Source organism: Pyxicephalus adspersus, chromosome 5, assembly GCF_032062135.1.
Source record: "Pyxicephalus adspersus chromosome 5, UCB_Pads_2.0, whole genome shotgun sequence".
Taxonomy (NCBI): Eukaryota; Metazoa; Chordata; class Amphibia; order Anura; family Pyxicephalidae; genus Pyxicephalus; species Pyxicephalus adspersus.
In genome coordinates, this window is record NC_092862.1 from 67,572,600 (window position 1) to 67,593,134 (window position 20,535).

Consider the following 20,535-nt stretch of genomic DNA (forward strand, 5'->3'; position numbering starts at 1 on the left):
GAAAAAATTTGCTAAAAGTGGTAACCCCGAGTCACACTCGGGGTAGGTAATCCTATGGGAGGTAATAGTAAATAGAGCCTTACCTGATCCGCCGGTGTCCTGTGTCGTCCATCGCCGCAATCTCTGTCTTTTTTCTTCGTCCTTCTTCCTGCTTCTGCATCCGATGTGTCACCGGAGGGAGTTCCCGGTGACGTCGATGCGTGTGTACGTTGCCGGTGGGGCGGGAAATTTAAAATCCATTTGTATTGCATTCAATACAAAATAACTGTATTGAATGCAATACATTGTATTTATATCTGTAAAAGCAGTACATTGTTTTCAAGTACATTTATTTTACAGTATATATAATAGTATGAGTATATTATGTATTTCTAAAAAAAAATAAAAAAAATTTTAAATGTTTTTTTTTTAAATATATAGATTTTTTAATTTATTCAATTTATTATTTTTACATGATTTTGTGTTTCAAAATTAATTATACACATACTATTATATTATACTGTAAAATACATTTTCATGAAAAACAATGTACCGCTTTAAGACATATAAAACCGGAAAGAAATGAACCGCTAGGGAGGTTACCATTCTATAATTGACATTACCTTTTTTTTTTAGGTATGTAGCCCACATGTTAACACACACCCAACAACAAATAAGCAATATAAAAAGGGAACAGAAATAATAATACAAGTAAGAGTCTATTCTTCCATGCAATCAATATACTATTAGGTATACATACAAATATCATACCAGTGTAAAAATAAAAAAATTGATGTTCTAAGCCAATCAATACTTTTCTTTCAATACATACAATACAATGATTGCAAAAAAATGCAATAAATCATAAGTGCACCTCACCTGACTGAGTTATTTGTTGCATCTGGGTCCTTTGCAGCCACAATTTGTATTGTTGTCCCAATATCAACATTTTCTGAGACTTCTACAAAATAATGGCTTGATTCAAACACTGGTGCTTCATCAACATCTTCTACACTAATGTGCACGGTGGTTGTATCACGAAATGGTCCTAAATTAAAAAAGCGCACTTCGATGTGTGGATTGGAACCTTCGATCCTTAGTGTGTAGCTTTTCTTGCTTTCAAAGTCAAGTGGCTAAAAAATAATATGTATTGTAAATAGATTTGAATCAATACTGGTGTTGACTTTATTAAAACATAGGATAGTAAAACTTAAGTTAGAAGATGTAACATCCCTCATGTGTAGCTTTGAGTTAGTGCCTGGGTTTTAATATTCAATACTTTACACATTGTAATCTGTGTGGTTCAATGTCATTTGTTTGCATAAAATGAATTTGAACTCAAAAGTTGAAGGTTTCAGTTACAGAAAACATCTAGAAATGTTAAATGTACCTAAATAAAAATGTTTTGTTTTGAATTCTTCCTGAAAATTAACTGAGCTTTTCCTGATATGTGAGTGTGTCCACTGTCCAAACCAGCCATTCTCAACCAGGGTTTCACCGGAGCACTTTTTCTCAACCAGGGTTTTATGCAACCCTAGGAGGGTTCTTGAAGAGGTTGCTAGGGGTTCTTAGGGAAATAAACAATGAGAGTTTGAGTTACAGGACAGTTTGATACCAATGTTAGGGTATCAATTCTTCCCATTGATCAGTAATGTATTTATTTAGGAATTCTTCCTACTGACCACCAGACTAATGTACTGTGGGTTGTTGATATAGTATTCTGAGGACCTGAAACATATCCCAAGGGGTTCCCTCATGATAAACAGTTCAAAAAACACTGCTCTAGAGGTTTTATGATGCCTATTTAGTTCTGGGGTTAATGCCACTTAGACTCCAATGATGGTTTTAGTTGTCTATAAAAGTTACTTTCTATCCACCACCTTTCTATGTCTTTAGCCTCATAGATATATATCTTAAATGTGAGGTCGAGGACAATGCTGCCTCAAATTTCTACTCATTACTGTCATTACTGTACTGCTCCCTTTACTAGAAGCTCTGACATAACCATGCTTCTACTAAGATGACCACCTCCACAGAACAAAGCATGTTCAAGTCAATATTAGAAAAGATCATCTGCAAGACCAATCATTGTCACCTTGGAAAGTACATGTTTTAATGGAAGGGTCATCAGATTAAATTTAAAAGACAACATTTTTGAAAAATCAATTACAGCTAGCACATCTAAGTATTGGTAAGCAGCAATATATTACTTGTTTTTTATGGGTTTTGCTACTTTACGGGTCATGAAAAATAAAATAATTAGATGTCCTGCTTATAAAACCTTTTCTGCTAGAGCGCAATGACAAAAAGGCAAAATGTGGTTTCATCAAGTCTTCCGTTTCTCCTAAATTCAACACATCAAACATTTTAACCACAGTTTATTTTTAAACATTCATCCAGTGACATCTATGATATACCACGTCGTTACTGTTTGCCACTTTGTGCTTAGATCGAGCAGCATAGTATACATGTCTTTGGTTTTACTGTTGGTTAATCAAGTACTATTTATATTTGTCACTATTATTATCACATATAATGCTTTAGTTACACATACACTGTGTGCAGGAGCAATTCTCCATCTGCCTAATCTAACACAGTGCGTTCTAATCATTATAAACATTTGTGGATCTTCAAGCTCCAATTAAAAAATGCATGAGTTTTACTAGTTTATAAATATTCCATGCTCTTTTTATTACTGTTTATAGAAGACTAGAGTGGAAAATGTGTGTTAAGCAAAGGCAAGTATTGATTAAATCAGTCTAACAGTAGGCAGTTAATCTGCACTGTATCTCTAAAACATATAAACAGCAATCAAAGAGCCTTCCTACCGGAAACAACATGTTTATGAAATCACACTTTCCAATTACAAGGAAACCAGCTCTAGGCAAATATATAACACATTCTAAAATAAGAATTATATAAAACATTGGGAAAATATATTATGCAACCTTAAATGATGGAAAAAATTGGGACCCACTTCAAACAAAGTTATTTATGAACTAATGTTTTAAATTTACACTGTTACAAGGAATTCAAACTGCCCAATTCTACTGGGGACTTGTTCAATTAACCGAATAGTGTATATTCTATACTAAGGGATGATTATATATATAAATTTATATAAGGGATGATTTTACATCATCAGTCCTTGTTTTGTAATAAAATTTTTCCAAACCAAATTTAGTTTAGTTAGTGATGTGTACAAAGCCCTTGGAGGTTCATATAGAGGTGTTACTGCCAGGGGGAATACCTGTCTGCAGTTCTCCACTGACACTTAATAGAAGATACAATTCTAAACTTTATTTTGGAGAGATTTTCTTCAATTTATGTTGAATCTACAGGACAGGAAGCGAGGGAAAAACTCTTTAATTGGACATTGATAGAAAATAATTCCCTACTCATAAAAGAAAACAGTTTTGGCTTCAGTCCAATTTTAATTTGTATTTCACCATAATGGTCCTTCAAAAAAAGCACTATGAAGCCTGATTCTCCTGCTTATTCTCCTGCTTATTTTTTTTTTATACAATAGGCCTGTTTAAATAAAGCTCTCCAAGAAAAGAGAAGATAGACTATCATGAAAGAAACTAGGTGATTAAGGAAACCTAGAATAAGTCTGGTCTAGAATTGAAAAAGTTTGCCAATAGCTAATAGCAAATGATTTTAGAAAATCCATTTCCAGTTTTTTTGATCTCCCAGGTTCTCCCATGATAGTCCATCTTCTCCAGTCTTGGAGAGCTATAATTTAATTAAATCAGATCCAATAAATAGCTGAGATACCAGTAGTGTTTCAAGAACAAAAGTTGTCCCACACAGTTGTAAGGTGAACTTAGACTTTTCTGTTCAACGAACCACTCCGTAGGTGGTCAGTGGTCTCTGAATAACAGCAATACCTCACTCGTTACCTCTTCTACAGAGAATTTGCTAAGAATGTTATTGGATTTAAAACCTTAGACCTGCTCACCTCTAACCAAAAACATAATGCCCACTGGTGTGTAGTAACATATTAGTAGTTACATGTTATCAAAGAAAACAACCCCATGTATTTGCCAAAAAATAAAGTAACATATCTGTTCAATAGCAGATAAAATATTATAAATGATATTTTACAGTAACCTAGTTGTAGTGGTTGGCATTTAGAACATGAATTACACATTTTGTTTAATAGCATTAAATAATGTATCTTTAAATAAGCATTTGTGACAGGAGGCTCCTCTCTTGGGTCCTAGTTAGCATTTTACTCTCATTTCTATTAAATTTACATTCTCCACATGGAGAATGTTGTCAATCATAGAAAAGGTGCTAAAATAAAAAAAATACAAACTGCCACATTTAATTTCTCAGTTAGTCAGTAAAGTAGCATATTCAACTGCACGTGGCATTCCCTATGCTGAATTCATGCAAAACTAACAACATAGAAAATGGATGAAGCAGTTGTTTCTGTATTTGTTTCATCTTTTTTTTAAAATATAGTTGTTTATTTATGTGTCCTATTTTAATGAACCTTTATGCTGAAATCAAGCACTCCTTCGTTACTTTTATAAGGTAAGCCAATGGATACGTTTAGAGCAATTTCTAAAATGTAATAATATTATTAATAAACTAAAATAAAAGAATTGGGGCTCTATTTATAAAACAGAGAATCTGACATTCCCTCGTGGGAATCAATTACTGCCATGGACCTGGAAAATTCCCACAAGGGAATATTTGGCAAACCAAGAGCCCATGGTTTATGTGATATGGGGTATGATTCATTTTTAAAATAAATTTCTGTTTTACCTTTTTTACTGTGATAACTCCAACTTGGTATGTAGCATCTGTTGATACATCAAACATATCGAGACCATCTCCATCTATGATGGTGTACTTCATTTCTGCATTAACACCTTCATCCTGGTCCATTGCTAGGACCCTTCCAACTGTAGAGTTCACAGGGGCTGATTCCAAAACATTCATTTGGTAGTGTTCTGATGGAAATTAAAAATAAAATATTAACACACGTGCATGAACAAGGCTTCATAATGAGTTTGAACTCAAAAAAGAAATAGTAGCCTCCAAAGAAATAATGTTTTTAACTATGCGTAATGATGACTGTAATTAAATTTATTTATTAACATATAGGGGTATTTCAAATGAAAAAAATTAGGACTAGTGATAAATGAATTTTACTTATGTTCTCCTCCCAGTACTCAGCAGCTTTGTCAGCCCTCCATATACTGTCTTCCTCCCTGTCTCACAGGCAGTCAAATGGGATGTATGACAAGTAAGGATAAGCCTCTGACATTCTCGCTAAAATTTCCTCGAACGTCCGTGAAATTTCGGCGAACCAATTTTGCGAAACCATCGTAAGATCGAAGAAATTATGACAGTAGGATTCACAAGAGATTCACAGGATTCCCTGGGAATCCTCCTGTTTGCAGTCCCCGGGGCACACTGTTCACAATGAATGTGGCCACAGTCGCATTCATTTAGAAGATCCCCGGCACTAGAGGTTAATTAACCTCTAGTGCCGTGGATCGCACACTGTTGTAAAAAACAGAGTTTTTTTAAATTTTATTTAAAATTCAACCTCGATCGGCGAATTTACACCTGTCATTCTTGCCTAAAATTTCGGTAGGCGAGAATGTACGAATTTGCAGTGAGATCAAGTTTTAAAATCTCGCTCATCCCCAAGGACAAGACATGTGTTGCATGAGTGTGTCCTTGGTTGCCTGCATATCTGGGCTAATCCCTGTGTAGCAAGGAGAGATCCTATTTTAATAAATAGTTTTTATGGTTATCATCATTAATGAACTTTGCTTGATCCTTTCCATTATCATACTCAAACTTGAAAACATCAGCACTGATGCTCACAGTTCAGACTAATGTACTTTCCCTGCATTGTTTCAAATGTCAATACAAAGAACACTTAGGTCCCTATGAGTACCTACAAAAATGTAGTTTATGGTATTATTACCCTTTTATGATTTTTATGTTTTTTGAAAATGACCTTTTTAGAGTTTGTGGTTTTGTGTACTTCAGTTTCAGACTTAAGTATATCCAGTGTCTTTTAAGGCCACAAAGCATACAGGTTTTTTAAATAATAATGACGGTTTCATCAGATTGTGAAATTTATACCAATAGGGTAGGACAATGGTCGGGTTCCAGTAGAACTGGTGTTATCTTGGAGTTCCTAATCACAATAATCTAAGGTGCACCCAATGGTTAGATGAAAGTTGATGATAAACTTGTCTAATGGTCAGAATCTGGCTGTTCATTGGGAGCAATTGGGGTTCTTGGGTTGCCTGATTTCTCCGTCTTTCATAGATATAAATAGGTGTTCTTTTGTACAAACAATTAATTAATAGAACAATCCTTGATTAAAATATATTCCAAGTCTGATATGTTTTATACTTTACATTTATTTTCTTTACACTTATCTTAATTTAAAGTAAATTCTACAGTCATTTCATACCTGCGGTGAAAACCATACAGTTGGGCCCTCCCGGGTGCAAGACAAACTGCTGTGCAAATCGCCCCACTGTATCACAGTGGCACGTGGTTGCGGCTATGGTGCGAATCTTTCAAAAGCTACCACACAGCCAAAATTGATATGACACTTTCAGAAACCAATGTAGGGATGCTGGGAGTGCAAAAAATGGTTCCCAGCTGCTTGGGACTGCAGCTGAGCCTGTGGCACATTACTACAGTTCACTATGGGTCTGAAATGGTCCTTAGATTTATTCAACACACAAGTACTTGTTGATTACAGCTTTATGCTGCAGGCTGTTAGCATACCAAAAAGTTTGGCACTTCTTAAACTAACACAATTTAAAACGGATGACAGAAAAAAAGTTATTCTTTCATTATTCTTCTTGATACAGCTGTTTAAACTGTTTGGCGAACAAAGCAGAGCAGCACTCAAACCTTTCATGATGATGATGATGATGACTTACTTTGAGGAAATCTTGGAGGATTGTCATTCACATCACTGAGAGTGATATTAACAGTGGTTGTTCCAGCTAATCCCCCCAGCTGTCCACCCATATCTTTGGCCTGGATAATGACTTCGTAATATTCTCTTGCTTCTCGGTCCATGTTTGTTAACGCTGTTCTAATTATGCCTGTAGGAGAAAAGCAGTGTCACAACTTGCCTACAAAATGGCATAAGGAAAAACTAATTTAACTTTTAAATTAAAGAGTGTCTTTTGTTGGGAGCGAAGAAGGTAGAAGTTGGCAACACTGCAAGAAATATCCTGCAGAAATACTCTTGATATCCTTCCATATGGCATTAAACATGCCATTTAGAGAGCCAGATGTAATTGGCCAGATGCTAAATCTACACTATCAATATAATTTCTGCACTATGTTCAATTAAGCAGCTCAAAGTACTGTATATTTAAGTATACTGCAATACACTCATATGGACATTTCACATCATAAGCTGAAAAATATCTATCGGTTCTGAAACTGCTAGCACTGCACAAATTAGTGCAAGTTTCACAAATAAATTCTAGCCCTTCTTATTATAGAAATGGAACAACACTACCAAAAACTGCCAAAAGATGGCAGCAATGCTTCTTGCAAGATTTTCTGTGCTTTCCTTATTAATGCAGAGTTTGCTTGATATGCACTGAAACTGCAGAGAAATATTTGCTCTTCCTGAAAAAACTATCATGGGCCTGACCTCTTCATAGGATATTTCCCCTAAGATCAGGATTTTTTGGAACGTCTACTTTTGTTTTGTACAAGCACATGAAACTAGTTCCTGCACTGACATCCTGGGCTGTAGAGAATTTCAATTAGATTTCATCATGATGTGATAAGAGCAGAATGTCTGAGCGGTGAAGTGCACTTGTCTGTAAAACCTTTATGCTTAAAGGACAAAAGCCAATAATAAACAGGCAACATTAGTCTATAAATTAATTTACCAAAATCATAGTAAAAAATATTAGTTTATCAGAAAATAGCTAAACATTTTGTAGGCTTTCATTTTAAATGTCAAAGGTCATTGCTATACATCTAACATTATTCAATCAGTGCCTAGCTGTGTTAATTTAGATCTATTTCATTTGCCTTGCATTCAGCTTTAATGTACCATTATCCTTGCTGGATATAAATATATTACATTACCTATATATTTGCCCCTTGGGAGTACAAAGTCAGAAAAACTCATAAACTCAAGAAGAGCGGGGTGGAAAGGAACTTAAAAGTCCTAATAAATTACAGGTTTAAAAAAAGAAGGCATTTACAGTATGTATCATCACAGCTCAATACTAGAAAACAAAGTAGTGGCTAGGAGTATATATATATATATATATATATATATATATATATATATATATACATGAAATGTGTTATGTTTTATGTTTAAGCTTGTCTAAAATTGAAGCTTGGCAGCTGATATAAATAAAAAAGCATACGCTGGAATTTTAACTATGCAACCACACTTTGTGATCTATGGCCAGAGTCCCAGTAAAAAAAAAACTATTATAGTATGTGGGCACAAGTGCCCTTCGTAGGGATATCAGCAGCATCTTACTGTGGACAGAGCAGCAGGGAAACACAGTATACTTAAATATACCCTGCGGAACTTGCTTTCAAACTAGGCATTAAGCACCAACCCTATCTATAGGGATTTTAATAATGATTAACATGGTCCTGACCAGTATTCTAAAATAAGTTTTACTTTGAATAATGTTAGCAGAGGGCTTTTTTGGCATTATGGCCTACCTTACTAAGAGTTACTGTAACACAAGTTACTGAATATTCCAAATCCACAATCTCCTAGATACTCAGCAGTTCAGTTTTTGAAGTATCAAATGATTACATTAAAAAGATTGTTTTTCACAAATATAGAAGCAAAAAAAAAAATGATATATATAATACATATCAATCAGAAAATGCCACCTACCGCTGTGGATTTATCTATGTTGTGTCCTTACATCCCTATTAGTATCTGGATTTGCTGTTGATATATCTGTGTGTTCTGGTATTTTAACTATGTGAAATACACTACAATAATTAATTTATGTGATAATGTGTGATCCTAAATCTAGTTGACTTATCCAGTTTGTGGTCTAGCTTCACAAGTCCATTTAAAGCTAAGGACTTTGCCAATGCTTTGAAAAAAGACCCATTTATGAGCGATACAACATGCATGTTTATTCATTGGTCCATATAATAAAACCCATTAAGGTGTGCTTCAAGTTATCGTGCTCATTTCTTGTTGCTGTTTGGGACAATGGTGTGTTTCCGGTTTGCTCCTTGTTCTCTAATCTTTACATTGCCCAAATCCTTTTGCTGGTTTGCTATTAGTCCACCTAGACCCTGCCAGTGTTCATTACCTCGTCCCTATCCAATACATTCCTATATCCAATATATGTCCTATTGGACTCTGTTGATCCTAAATATTGTTTTTTTCATTTGTTCTCAGCTCACTAGTTTTCTGGCTACCTTCAATTTTTTGCACTCCTAACTAAATTTCTGCTCAATTCCTAGGTTTTAATGTTTGGATTTGGTTACCCATGGCAGCAATCTTGGACAACTTATCAGGCTTAGCTCACCCTTCTCTGGAGAAATGGTGTTCTACCATACGATACCTAATACCAGTGGATTCAAAGAAAAGCTCCTGCAAAAGGTGGCTGCACATCGGTTGTCTGATTTTAATAGGGAATCGAAACCTTACACCTTGTTTGTCTTTCTACAATATTTTAAAGGTCTTGGTGTTTCTACCGAAGCAGCTTTTATCAAGGCAATTTGTGAATTTACATGAAGAGGTGGCACGGTACTTTCAATGGCGAGCGTGCATGCGCATCATTGTTATGGAAACGTACCCCCCCACTACACCCCTGCGTTTATGTCAATCAAGGGGGAAGAAACTTTCTCCAAAGTGACGTCATGATACCAGAACCTGCCCACTTGGGAGAGTGTGTGGGTTATGTTTAGAGAGACAACCTGCCCACTGCCCTGAGCCTGTGATCCGTACGGGGGACATGGTCCGCTGCTCTGGCCGGTGTGGGGCAAAATAAAAGTGGGCACGCATGCACATTCCGGAAAAAAGTGAGGGCACAGCGTGCTGGCCCTACTACACCCCTGGTCAGTGCTCCCATAAGATCTGTGTTTATCCATCACACTAGAGCTGAAGGGTTTTTTTTTGGCCTTGAAGCTGGCTACAAATTTTGGAAATGTTTTGTAAAGGTCCACTGTACACACTGTTTCATGGTAAAACCTTTAGGTACAATGTCTAAAGGCTTCAAACCATCTACTTACCAAGAAAAAATGCTTCTTTTAGTTCAGTAGTTTGGTCAAGATTCAGGGTATTTGCTAAAGAGGGTTGGCTTGTGAAAATAGACGGTTGGGCCAGTTGAACAGTCTTATGACACCCATAATGGTTTAAAGTGATAAATTGGATGGTTGAGCTTAATCAACAAAAAAAGAAGTTTAGTGTTTATTCTGCTTCCTACATAGGTCACAATCACATTAGTCAGTCTGGGTGAAGTTGAAAAAAATATGTAAACCAGATTTACTAATCTTGATATGCATCTGCTTTGACAAAGAGCGAGCTGTGTTTCCATGGTACCAGAGAACAAAGCGTGTTAATTCTCCATATGTATCTAAAATAACATTGCAGAATAACCACACAGGAGAGTTGTATTCTCTGAATGCTTTGGTAATTCATTAATGAAATGATAGTTTTAAATTCCATTGCATAAATACAATTTAATTGCTGAAATCACCAATTATAAAATCATATGTTGTACTCAATATTTAGACTCTAATGTTTATGTTTTTTAAAAAAAAAATACTAAAAAACTGTTTTTAAGGATTAAAGACATCTGTGTGAGTTTTAAAGCAACACATTAGTTGGTGGTTGAATATACAGACACAATAAAAAGTTCTTATTTTGTAAAGCGATTTTGCACTGTACATGTATTCATGGTTGGGTTTTAATATACATACAGTTCTTTTACTGCCTGGGCAAAATAAAAGTCCCCAGCCTATGGGGGCAGTGTATCGATCTGGGGTTGCTTCAGTTGGTCAGATCTAGGTTCAGCCAGGGTATGTAAAATAATAGGGTCAGCTCACCAATTTAATATATTAAATGGCCAGGTTTTTCCTTTGATGGATTTTTTGCCCTGATGGAATGATGGCAACAAGATTCATAGTGCTCAAATTGTGAAAAGGTGGTTCAGTTAGTATGAAACATTGAGCCTGATTTATTAAAGCTCAGCAGGAATGGAAAAGACAGAGATTCATTGGAGAATCTGGGTGATCCAGCAAGCCTGGTAGTGGTTAGTTGGTAAATGTTTTTAATTCTGGAACAGATCCGTTCCAGGTTCGCTGGATCACCCAGTCTAGACGTTAACATCATTGTTGTTAGAATACTTTACACAGTGGTCTGACTCATATTAATATAAGATCTTGGAAAAAATGTAATTCAACTCTAGACAGAAATAAATGTTGCAAAAACATATGGAAATGAGACCACAGCATATATGCGTCATAATCAAAGATGAAAACACAGCAGTCTGAACACTGAGAAAAGGAGACAAATAATTGCTTCATTTAGGCCTCAGAAAACTGAGGGAAAATTCACTTAACTGGAGCTCAATGACTGACTTTAGATAGGGGGTACAGCATTTTTTGTTGTATGTTATGTCATGGTTATATTACTGAAATGTTTTGTTTCTGTAGCAAAGGGTTTCAATAAAACTGTAAAAACAAAATAGGGCCAAAACAAATATTCAAACTCATGTGGAAGCTTCCCATGACCCTAGCATGTTTCATTTTGTGGTCAGGTATGATATAATGATTGTATCCATTGCCTAATGTATGAATGTATATATCTACCGACGTTTATTAGGAAAATGGTAATGTTCTCTTTGAAGTCAAATCTACAAAAAAAACAGAATATATCATAAAAGTGAACAGTTGTGTTTGAACACTTACTATAATTTGAGATAATGACAGTGCAGCTCTGCTTCCTTATAGAATTAGAGTATAGACTAAAAGATGGATTACACGAGGGATAGTGGGACTTGGATAATTATAGATAAAGGACTGCTAGTAGGATGTATTGGCAGGGAAGTAATTAGGGAAAGAGGAAGAAAACAATAGTGAGAAGCAGAATAAATGATATGGAAGACTTTGATGATAATAGAGGATAGTGGGCTGCAAATTATATGGACTTTTCTTTTCTTTTAGACAAAGAAATAGCCACAAACAAGCATACCAGATAAAGTAGATAATAGGTTAGAATGAAATCATCATTTAGAGAATATCATATTATAGGGAGCTAAAGTGGACATGAACAATAAACTCTGGGGACAAAACAAACTGAGCAACATAAAACCTTTTAAACTATATACTAGATGTACAACATAAAAGGACACTAGCTCAGCACGCCAGTAACATGGGCATAAAAAGACATTAAACATATGTCTTAGAACTCAAGTGCTGCATATCTTCTAAACCAAAACATCTATGTCCTGTATTCCTATATCCTCTTGAATGTAGTCATCCATAAAAACCACTCATCAATGGCTTTTCACAGTTTTAAATTCAGTAACAAGAACTTGTCATTTTGCTTATGATAATTTCTTTTACATTGTTTTATTTTTTTTATGTCGTATGTGTGTGTAAGTACTTTCACTTGCAAAGCTAATATGACAGTGAGTGATCTTATACAGGATTTAGATTTTAAAGGGCAGTAGTCAGAGCATCTCATGTGACATTGCTTTCAGCATGCTCTTCTTTCAAGCTTCTGCCACCAGCTTTGACAATGACTGACATGTAGTGGAGTCTAGAAATGTAAGACATGTTCATAATCTATGCACACTTGTCAGTCTCCAGACTACATTGGTTAATATAGTGTAACCAGAATACAAAGATAAGTGAGGAGATGCAAAAGCTGGCCACAAAGAAAAAAAAATCAAGACTATAAATTGATAGGTTCTGCAATATTAAAAGACAAGAAAATTACCCAGATCACTGGTTACATTGGGTGCCAAGTGTGCCAAATGTGTGGCAATATGTGACAAGAAGAGAATCTGCAATTTGAAATCAATTAAACAAATCTGCTTTTTTAAAGCTAAATTCCAGGCTGATGGCTTACAATTTATGTAAAGATTATTGAACAGATATTGAACTGATGATCAAGTGGTGTTGGAGGAAAGTTTGCCATGACGGTGCCACTTATGTGAGATAAGTTTTCAGTAAGTACAATAAGATAGCAATGTGAAAGTTGAGAAGAGCACTTCCTATTGGATAACAAGATTAACAGAAAATATCTATAATAAAGCTAAATCCTAGTTTGCTAAAATATTTAAAAATAATATTGATACCAAATTCCAATGTGGCCATCGTTCATCAAATCTATCATTATAAATATGTTTATAAACAAGAGTTTCTTGTTCTACAATATTAAAAAAAATCTACAAGAAAAACTATCCTATCCATTGGAAACAAAATAAGTAATTTAATTTAAAATAACATCATAATACCTGTTTTGGAGTCCACAGAAAAGTATGGCTGCCCTTGCAGAATACTGTACACTACCCTTGCGCTACTTCCATAGGTTGGATCATCTGCATCTGTTGCTGACACTTGGATAATAGAGGTACCTAACAAAATAAAAAAAAAGAAAACAGTGACCTTTTTAAATTAAGATCTGAAAAACTAATTTAGATTCTCCAATAATAAAAAAAGCTTTCAAAGTTTGCATAATGACAACAACACTAACTGTTTAACCACCTGTCAGTGAAAGATTAATTGCCAGGCACATCTTCCATTTCACTAATGTATCCCAACAATATAATGAAGAAACAATTCTAAGAGATAAGCAGCACAAGGCTATTAATGTTTCCCTGTCCCTTTACATATTGGATTTACTATTCATAGCCAATATGATGGCTGTTTTAGCCACCTGTTCTCTATGCTGAGAATCTCTTTAATTTCACTATATCACTCTCTTTCCTGGTCTAGTTGTGTTATGAATGTAAATAGTCTTTTATTGTTATTATAATGAAGCTTCCTGCCACATGTCCCATCCATGAGATACTGGTGACAACTTTACAGCTTTATGCTCACATGAAGAAATATATGGACCTGCATTATGTAAATATCATGACAATGAATACACATTCTCTAAATCTGATAAGTTTGTTGTATTGTGACTTGTTCAACATTTCCACAAGTAAGTTAGATCTGTACAGAGCAGTAATCTTTATTGTCTATAGTGAAGTATTCTATGAAAAGCCCTGGATCCTGAATTTTGAGGTGCAAAATGGGTTTTTAAGAAGCTCCCATATACACACCTTTTCTTATACCACCTATTTAGTAACTATTGTACCAAAATCAATATTTCTGTTTGTAAGTGTACCACTTGTAGTTCTAACACCTATAACTAGTGTATTTCTGGACGAAAAAATTAAGAAGTGGAGTAATCTTTGGAAAAAACACAAATTTCTCCACCGTCTATTTAAATTTGCTGCAAGTACAGAGAATTATCTGTTGACCTTCTAGAATTTAGAATTCAGTGTTTGCCTAACTTGCTGCATTTCTGCAACTCAATGGGTAGACCTTTCAAGTTCTATTCTGTTTGAATATAGACCACCCACCCATCTCTCAGATTGTAATTTTAATTTAAACAAGGCCAATTTGTCCTTATTGTTGGTGGGGTTAGTAGTGTAAAAATTATTGGAGCATTTAGGATAAATTTAATTGCAATTGGTGATGCATACCTCTAAATGATTTGCCTATCATTTACCTTTATTTTCCTATTAGTTTATTTTCTTGTCACAATTATTTTTAATCATTCCTCATTTTTTAAAAAAAGATCAATAATTATCTTTACTTCCATGAACAGCAGGGACTTGGTAATTACTTGGTAATAAATAGGTAATATATTTTACAGGGGGCAGATGACTTATCACCCATAGAAAACTTATATTAGACTTTTTGACTTCTTAAGACATAAAAATGTAACATGCAATTTCTTTTTAACAGAATAGCAGATGCAATTTGATAAAGACCATAAAACATCTAAAGCTTACAATATGAACATTTGTGTGCAGGCACACTTTTCTTGAATGACAGATTAATAGCACACATGAGCCATTATAAAATCTTATTGTTAAATTACTGATATTTTACATTTAAAACCCAGTATAGAAAATTATTCTTCTCCAATTAACACCTAACTTTGCTTTTTACTGTGGGCAAAGTTGCTGCTTATTTCCTGATGTTGCTAATCATCTTATCATCCTACAGTTTGGCTTTTAATTACCTCCCCATAAATCCAGCTAGGAATGCTAATTAAAATCAATATATTCCCAGCAATTATTATATGATGCTACTGCTAGAGTTAGAGATTGACAGAGACTAATGTGCACACTTTCCAGCTATGCTATTCTGGCACTATTTACATCACTGTCCCAGTGATGGAATCATTTCAATAAGTTGAATTTCTTAAAAAACATTTTTCCTTATCTAAATAGGTTTTTTTTTTTTTTTTAAACATCCAGTGATTTGCAGGAGGATCAATAAATTCGATTTCTTTGCATGCAATTGGAGTGTATAAAAATGACTACTTTATTAGTCATTCGTAGAGTGTCTACTTTTTTAGTGGATCATGACACTTAAATATAATAATATATCAATGTTTGGTGAATGTGGGACAGTTTATCTACCTAATGGTAATAGGAGTAGTTTTAAAAAGCAATTTTCAATTTTATGACCCATCCAATTTGTACAAATCCTTACTGATGTATGTATTTTTAGGGAAAGATTGCGCACTTGTCATTGAGGTTGAGGTCAAAGACATTTGCTTCAGTAGGTACACCCTAATGTGTAATTGCCAAATTGTTCTCTGAAATGGAAGCATTGTAAGTAGTGAAGTTTAAACTGTCTCTCTATAGGAAGATGGAGTATAAGAAAGGTCTTCATACTTTATTCAGTTACATTTATTTCTATATTCGGAATAAAAATGATAGGTGGTTTATCTGAATATGATCAATCAGTTAGACTGCACAAATTACAAATACATTGCAAACGAACACAAATTGGCTATTTGTTGTTATACAATTGCGCCTATTTTTTCTAAATCTTTTGTTTAAAAAACATTTCATATGAAGACATTGTGTAAAAATGGTAAAATAACATTAAAGCACTAGAAACTAGCACAATACAAAATAAATGAACACTGGCAACATGTTTTGGGAACTCTAATAGATGTTCTATTTTTTTAAGTGTATTGTTTACTTTGTTAAAATGTGGAAACTTTGTTAAATTCTAAAGCTGCATTGATAGTATGAAGTATAAAAAAGATGAAACTCCTAATACTGATGTTTCACATTACATAAATTGCAAGTTGATTTTGGTTGGCCAGAAACTGGATCTTAACACTGTTATTCTGAGGAGTTACATAGTTACATTGTAGGTTAGGTTGAAAAAAGTCATAAGTCCAAGAAGTTCAACTACTAGGGAAATAAACATATCCCCGTTAAAAACCCTATGGACATAGTTGGTCCAGAGGAAGGCAAAAAAAAAAAAAAAACATGGTCCAATTTGCTCCAACTTCCTTCCTGATTCCATGAGGCAATCGGATGTTCCCTGGATCAACAGTCTCTGTTATCTTTACTTTAAATCCTTAACACCCAGTTATATTCTGTGCTTCTAGAAAAACATCCAGCTTTTTCTTAAAATAATCTATAGAACTTGCTAAAACTACTCCCTGATTGATTGTGTACTGTAGCTCATTTTCCATATTGGTAAGCACATTTTTATTTCAAAATTTAAAATGACTTGCTGGTGCAAATATTCTAATCGGTATGATCTATCTTTTTCCAAACAAAACAAAAGACAAACTGGCTTTCATTATGAACATCATTGATATGTGTACAAAGCTATGTATTGTAGGATGTTCTATATGTTGTATATATGTGTATTATATATTTCTACCTACTAAATATGTTAGAAACATCACACTTGGGCTCTCAGCACTTTAATTACTTGGTTATTGGTGGTTAAGGAGTGGTAAGAATCATGTCATTTGGGTGAGCATGCCTCTAGAGACACATTACCAGTGGAATGTGTCATACAAGAGAGTATTCCACTAAACCCTATGGAAATACTCCCTAGCTGGCCCCAAACATTAAAAATCTGTATTGCTAGCAATTTAGCCACCCCTTCTAGCAGAAAGTATTTCTTTCAGGTGAAAGTATTACAAATTTTCTTTTATGAAAGCATGAACATCCAATGTGTTGTAGAGGTTTAAGCACACTTCTTTTTTTTAGAACCGCAGAAACATAATAAAATAAAAAATGGGGCCAATCTCAAACATTGTACATACAGTTACAATTGGGTTTTTTGTAGATTTGTTAACTAATTGTTTGTAAAAGAAATAAAATTTCCAAATAATGTATGATTATATACATCTGTGGTCATTTTATCTATATATACCTTGTACAGATAGATTGGGATGTGTTGGATGTAATTGCTAAGTTGGATGGAAAAATCAATATAATATCCCAAAACAACATGATACTCTTTGGATCCTTATATCCACCATTTGCATTCATGCTACTAGGTCACTTCCTCATCCAACAAAACCAAAAATACATTTGCAAAGAGACTTAACTAAAACCCAAAAATAAACAAGACTAACTGTGAATGCAATAAGATTGATAAATACACTGTGTATATAAGCAAGGTGTTGTACAGAATACCTGTTTTAAAGGCCAAATGTGTACACTGCACAGTATCTCATTTATTCTTATATGTGAATTTAGCAAATGGGAGGTCAATAGTGACTATGTGACATTCAAAGAAGGAAGCTACAGACAAACAGCTACACAATGGCCATATGAATTATATAATCACACATCTCACCATCTCACACACATAGCTTTATTTGTTTTTTGTTGCGTATACTTATGCGCACATCTATTTTATACACTATAACATTTCAAAAATGTAATGCAGTCCAGGCTTTATATTTACATACCAACTGGGGACATTTCTGGTACAGAAGCTGTGTATGGTCCATCAAGGAATTTTGGTTCATTGTCATTAATATCTTGAATTTTAATGATAAATTCTGATTCTGGCTCCATAGGTCTCTCAGTTCTTCTGTCCAGTGCCTGGGCCCTGAGAGTATATTGAGCCCTCTCTTCCCGATCCAGTCGCTGTATTGCGTGAATGTCACCTGTAGTGTCATCAATAGTAAACATGGTTCCTGCCCCATCACCAGACAGAATATATTTGATTGAGCCATCACCCTCATCCATGTCTGAGTGAAGCTGAAAAATGAAAAAGAAAATTGACCTTTTTAATCAGATTAAAGCAAACCTGTAGAAGGTTTTCTACACTAAAGTAACATTTTCACATTATAGGAGGCACTATAGGCAGCCTTAACTTGCACCTCTGAACTTCCAATGCCCATCACCGCTTTGAACAATTCAGAAAACTAAAAAGTAAGAGGCGAAATCTGAACCTTTCCTTGACTTCCCTACACAAGTCTAAAGAGAGTTCTGGGTCCTAGGACAATCCTAAGAGCTTTTGATTCATTAAAGGATCACCACCACCAAGTCTACTTGTGCACTGTGGCTTCCCCTACTATGTCTGTATAAAGCACCTGTGGGGGAGATGGTGATGTTGCCAAAGTATCACAAGCAGAGGTGGAGGGGACCTTGGGAGAAAAATAGGGAGATAGTTATGTTAAATGACCTTGCAATAAAAGTAGATATTTACATTGTTTTCTTATTGTTTTATTGTAAAAAAACGCATGTGGCTTTTTGATAACAGATATTTATTTAGATGCATAACCTTTTCAAACACATTTTTGTTCAAAATTTTTGACAAAATATTCATCCAAAAAGAAGTAGCATTCAAGTAATGATTTATAAAATGAAGCCTGCAAAGAAAGGTTCTACGCTATTTTATTATTGCAATAGAATGAAGCAGCAGGTGCAAAGATGAGGCCTATCCAATTTTTTTTCTGGATTCATTTTAAGTAGTCACTTGAAAATACACAGTGAACAATGCTCCCTTGTGTGGTGTGTGGCTTATTAAGTGAAGGATTTAATTAGTCTGTTGTAATGATTAAGATCCAATTCTAAACAAGTCACTAAGAAACAAGAAGTAGAATTCCATCATTAATTTATGCACTCAGAAAAAAAAAACACAGCTTTCTTAACGTAAGCTAACAAATTAATCCTTCTCCGCAGGAAGCATCTTCATTATTACAAGAGGAAGTACACTGCCATTTCACTAGTTTGAAATTGGCATGATAGTAATTAGCAACTGTCACAAACAAATAGCCTGAAACTATACTGACTGCATACCATAGCATATTGTATAAACTCTTTGTATAATGACGTATTTGCCCCATTGGAGCAAAACTAACACCTAAATGTGTACTTTGCTTGGAGAATTACATTCAAATGTCTAGAAGTACATAAGTTATAAAGAATGTTTGTCTTTATATATCTTTATAAACCTAATGGTAAGCTTCAATGTTTCTATTAGGATCCTGAACAAGCACAAACTTTAAGTTTGAGAAATAGGAAGACTTACTGAATCCAGAGAATCAAATCATCTGCTGGGGTTTTAAACTTCAAACCACAGTGCTATACACACATTATAGTGCCGTAATTTGGATGTTAACATGCACTTCATTTTTAGTGCATCTCACTTGTATATATTTGTTTATTGCATGGTTCTTCTTTGTTTGTTGTGCTGTATAAAGGTGCACTGTGGTGCAATTTAAAGTGAATAACACCACAACTCACTGCTCTGCTAATCATGACATACTGTGACTTGTAGTAAGGGAGTGTAAGTATGGTGTTTGGCTTCAGTTCTGTGACAAAAGTTAGTCATTCCGTCTGAAACAAATAAAGGAAATGGGGTAGTAATCATGTGTGCCCCCACTACTATCCATAAAAGGTCCTCTAGAATCTGGTTTGCCAAGGAAGGAAAGGGGAAAATGTGTGTAGCTCTTTTTGACATAAACCAGACTCCCCACCTGTTCCCAATGGTGGCAAGGGCCATCGTTGGGAAAGAGGGTCTCTTCCCCATAACATGAATTCTATGTTGTGGAAGTCTGAGGGTGTAGAGCTTATTTGGAATCTGGATGCCCCTTTATTATATGGCCCTTAGATATCTGCCCCTTCACCCTGATGAATAAGTATGGGGTAGCTGGGGACCACTACAACCGACTTTAAAGTGGACATAAAATCATATAAAATCATAAGTGGAATTTTGGCTTGTAGTACATATAAAGTTGTAAAAGCTGTACCTCCTTGTGTGCTGCCATTTAGGCCTTATTCCCACTTTAAGAACATGCAGTGATGTACATTATACTGCAACTCATGACAATGCATTTGGCTGTCTGTTAGGATGCTGACACTATTCATTACACTGAATAGAACAATGCATAAAATAGACAGAAATGCATGCTACAACACCGGATATTGCTTTCTACGCAACATCTGATGTCATAGCATATTAGAAACTGTGATAAATGCCGGTAATTGTGCCACACCCTCACATATATCAATGAATATAGCTAGACACAGT

At 34.8% G+C, this 20,535-nt stretch overlaps 1 protein-coding gene across 3 annotated transcripts in view; it reads right to left on the reverse strand.

Annotated features, from left to right (window-relative positions):
- CDH20 (cadherin 20) overlaps positions 1-20,535 on the reverse strand; it is a 197,012-nt gene that overhangs the window by 10,221 nt on the left and 166,256 nt on the right. For all 3 annotated transcript variants that reach the window (XM_072411837.1, XM_072411836.1, XM_072411838.1), the window contains 5 exons: positions 17,963-18,257; positions 13,461-13,580; positions 6,912-7,079; positions 4,756-4,943; positions 859-1,112 (listed from right to left, as the gene is read on the reverse strand). In XM_072411837.1, coding sequence (XP_072267938.1) covers positions 859-1,112; positions 4,756-4,943; positions 6,912-7,079; positions 13,461-13,580; positions 17,963-18,257 — 1,025 coding nt within the window. The remainder of the gene's footprint in view (positions 1-858; positions 1,113-4,755; positions 4,944-6,911; positions 7,080-13,460; positions 13,581-17,962; positions 18,258-20,535) is intronic.